Source organism: Bubalus kerabau, chromosome X, assembly GCF_029407905.1.
Source record: "Bubalus kerabau isolate K-KA32 ecotype Philippines breed swamp buffalo chromosome X, PCC_UOA_SB_1v2, whole genome shotgun sequence".
NCBI classification, from domain to species: Eukaryota; Metazoa; Chordata; class Mammalia; order Artiodactyla; family Bovidae; genus Bubalus; species Bubalus kerabau.
In genome coordinates, this window is record NC_073647.1 from 68,215,669 (window position 1) to 68,218,861 (window position 3,193).

The 3,193-nt window shown below is 42.4% G+C and overlaps 1 protein-coding gene across 3 annotated transcripts; it reads left to right on the plus strand.

Moving 5' to 3' along the window:
• The first annotated feature begins 477 nt into the window (after positions 1 to 477).
• Positions 478 to 2,374, plus strand: TCEAL9 (transcription elongation factor A like 9). 3 transcript variants are annotated; one of them, XM_055564251.1, is made up of 3 exons: positions 478 to 694; positions 1,174 to 1,261; positions 1,507 to 2,374. In XM_055564251.1, the coding sequence occupies exon 3, from the start codon at positions 1,570 to 1,572 to the stop codon at positions 1,864 to 1,866; it is 297 nt and encodes a 98-aa protein (XP_055420226.1). In that variant the 5' UTR covers positions 478 to 694; positions 1,174 to 1,261; positions 1,507 to 1,569; the 3' UTR covers positions 1,867 to 2,374. The 3 variants fall into 3 exon arrangements, with proteins under 3 accessions (XP_055420226.1, XP_055420227.1, XP_055420225.1); XM_055564250.1 differs by having other exon boundaries at positions 481 to 694; positions 1,501 to 2,373; XM_055564252.1 differs by lacking the exon at positions 1,174 to 1,261 and having other exon boundaries at positions 479 to 694; positions 1,501 to 2,374.
• The last annotated feature ends 819 nt before the right edge of the window (positions 2,375 to 3,193 follow it).

Below are 3,193 nucleotides of genomic sequence, written 5' to 3' on the forward strand. Positions count from 1 at the left end.
GGCGCTGTCAGGGGTTGTATAAAATGGAAGGTTTCTATAGGCTGGCGAGTCGGGCAAGGGAGCTATTAGCATAATAAAAGAAAGGATTGGAGCTATACCCCAACAGAAAAGTATTAACAGTAAAGTTTAAAACTACATTAAAAATAATACTTCTGTCCCAGGCCTCCCCCACTCAGCTCTTTTTTTTTTTTTTTTTAAGAAACAACCCGCTGCCAAACCAAGCCTATTCCACAACAGCCAAGGAGCAGATTGCAAATGAAATGGAAGCTGGGGCAGGGGCAATGGATGTTAGTGTTCTTAATCCTGGGAGCAGAAGGCAAGAAAAAAGAATTCTTGAAGAAAGTAGAAAAGTTTAGTAGCTCCAGAAAAAAAATGCAGCCCCTCCCTAGTAATCAGAGAAAGGCAAATAACATTTTCCCCCTCTGGGATAGGCAAAAAAGATGGACAGGGCAAAATGTACAAGCGGGGAGGGAGCAGAGGACTAGCCCACATCTGCCGCGCTTTTGTTGGGAGTGGAAATTGAGGACCAGAGATCACTGATGACGTAGACCTCATGTGACCAGGAGTCGACGTGTGCAGAAGTCCTGCTAGTCTGGTCCTTGTTCCCGTCTGGGTACCAGCTTCCTTCAGCAGCGGTAGCCGGTGGGGCCAACGGTGGGGAAGGAGAAGGAGTCTACTGGCTGAAATTTTTCAGGTTGGTGGCAAAATAGATGCTGCCTGGGAATTTCCAGGGTGGGAATGGCCTAGAAGCAGAGATTTAAGGGAGCCCTGGAAAAGTCCATCTCTCCACCTCCCACCTTCAGGTCTGCAGAAAATGATGACCCTTGGGAAAGGGACTAGTGGTCCCGGAAGAAAGACAAGGAGACCTGTGATAGTTTAAAAATAATCATCCTTTGCCACCTAAGACCACTTTCCCAACCCCTCCCCTCCCCCACCCCCAACCCCCAGTTTTAATGATAGTTTGGAAATTTGCTTTTCCGACTCCCTGTCTGATGGAAAATTCGAGCTAACTTGCACTATGGAGAGGGAGAGAAATGAGGGAAACAGAAGGTGGGAAAGTTTCCACAACAGAGAACCTTAACAGGAAAAGTGCTTGGAGTTGATCAGTCCGCCGAGTGCTCACCCCACCCCCACTCTTATCCCCTCCCCCTCCCGTTTCCCGTTGGTCTGCAGGTCTGCTATTCTGAAAAGGCCAGGAAGAAAAGTGATCGCATCCGTACAGGAAGATGAGGGAAATATTATAAAGACCCCTGGGGTGGAGGTGAGCAAAGGAGGGACTGAGGTCGTGGGCCCCTATGTTCTTCCCCCGCACCCCTCTTCTCCCAGCTTACTGTGTTCTAGGAGGGTCTTGCGTTCTGCCCTGTGTGAGCGAAATGGTTGAGAAGAACCTTGGAAAAGGCTGGAGGGAGGGACGAGGGAGGTGAGGAGGTGGAAAATGGAGGTGAGAACGACAGGCTCAGGGGAAACCCTGATGGCTGACGTATCCTTCTTGCTTCCTAGAAGTAGTTGTTTTCAAAGAAAAATAAGTAGAAGAAAAGAAAGGAAGAGGGAAAGAAAGGGAGGCACAAGATGAAACCCTGTCAAAAAACTGAAGAAAAACAAGAAAATGAGAATGAACCAGAACTTGAAGAAGTACCAAAGCCTGAGGAAAAGCAAGAGGAGGAGGAAAAAACAGAAGGAACTTTTAGAGAAAGACTGATTCAGTCTCTCCAGGAATTTAAAGAAGATATACACAACAGGCATTTAAGCAAAGAAGATATGTTTAGAAATGTGAATGAAATTGATGAGATAAGGAGAGTCAGAAACAAACTTATAGTGATGCGTTGGAAGGTTAATCGAAACCATCCTTACCCCTATTTAATGTAGTTTACCTTGATTTCTTTTTTTTTCTGATGTTGACATTACTTTCTTTTTTGTTGTCCTGTATATCTCTATCTTTCTGCTTTTAACTTGTTGCTATTAGTGGTTTTAGATGCATCTCATTGTTTATTTCAAACCAATCTACAAGTCTTTGCCTTACAATAGGAGAGCTTTACTCATTTATACAAAAAGATTCCTAACAGGATATAAAATATAAAAAAGTTACTAAGTAATATGTGAACATCATAGTTTGTATATTCCATATATACACAGAAGAATATGTGAAGGATGAAAGACAAAAAATATAATCTGTGGTAGGATTATGAGTGATTTTTTTATTCAGCTTATTTGTATTTTTCCTTATTCCTAGAATGTACACACTTTATTGTTAAAAATAATAAAAGTTTTATAACAAAAAAGGAGTAACCAACAGTAGTTAGTATATTTCTAAAGGCATTGAGACACAATATTTATTAGCAGAATTTTAGAAGTAGATGTGAACTCCAGATTACCACCAGACCTCTTAGCTAGAAAAATAAATTTTATATCTTTTCTCATTTGCAGTATAGAGATAATAATGATCTTTCTGGGATCTCATGAGGACCAAATAAGGTACTGACTGTGAGCTATATTTGATAGGCTTTTATTTCCATATGCCCATGTAGGATGCCAAATCCTTAAGAGATTTGTTTTAGGTATTTTGGAGGGAGAAGGTTAGTTCTCACCTGTGCTTAAGAAAAAATCCAGACAGCTGTCAGGTGGGTACCACCTTTGTTTTTCTCTCTTCCTGTGTCTGCCCAACCTTCTATGCCCCTCCCCTTGATACTACCACGTGTACTGGATATTTCTGCCCCTTCATTCAGATTCTGTACCTCTCAGCCCCCTAACACTGCTGATGTGCTAGAAATCTCAAATAGTGAAGCCCAACATATTTCTTTGGAACCCGCTTGATTCTCCAGTCTGAGCTCTACAGAAGTGGGGGAAATGCCCATCTCTTCAGTTTAGATAAACATTTATGCAGGGCCACTTGGGCTATGATATCTTACTGATACCTTGGCAACTTTGGGGTTTTAATCAGAGAACCCCTCTTCCCTATAGGACTCAGATACAATGGGTCTGTTTAGGGTTTGGACCAGAAAATAAGTCTGAATAACAGACATTATGCTTTAGTCAGGGTTGCTTCTGAGTCTAAAGATTGGTTTATCTTCCTGAGCCTCGTTTCCTTAGGGTGAGTGATCTCTCCCAAAAGACTGGTGGCCGGCCTCCTCACCAACTCAAAAGATACCCTTAGACTTGTGTAAGTTTTAAAGGGAGATTCAAGTCAGATTTTGGG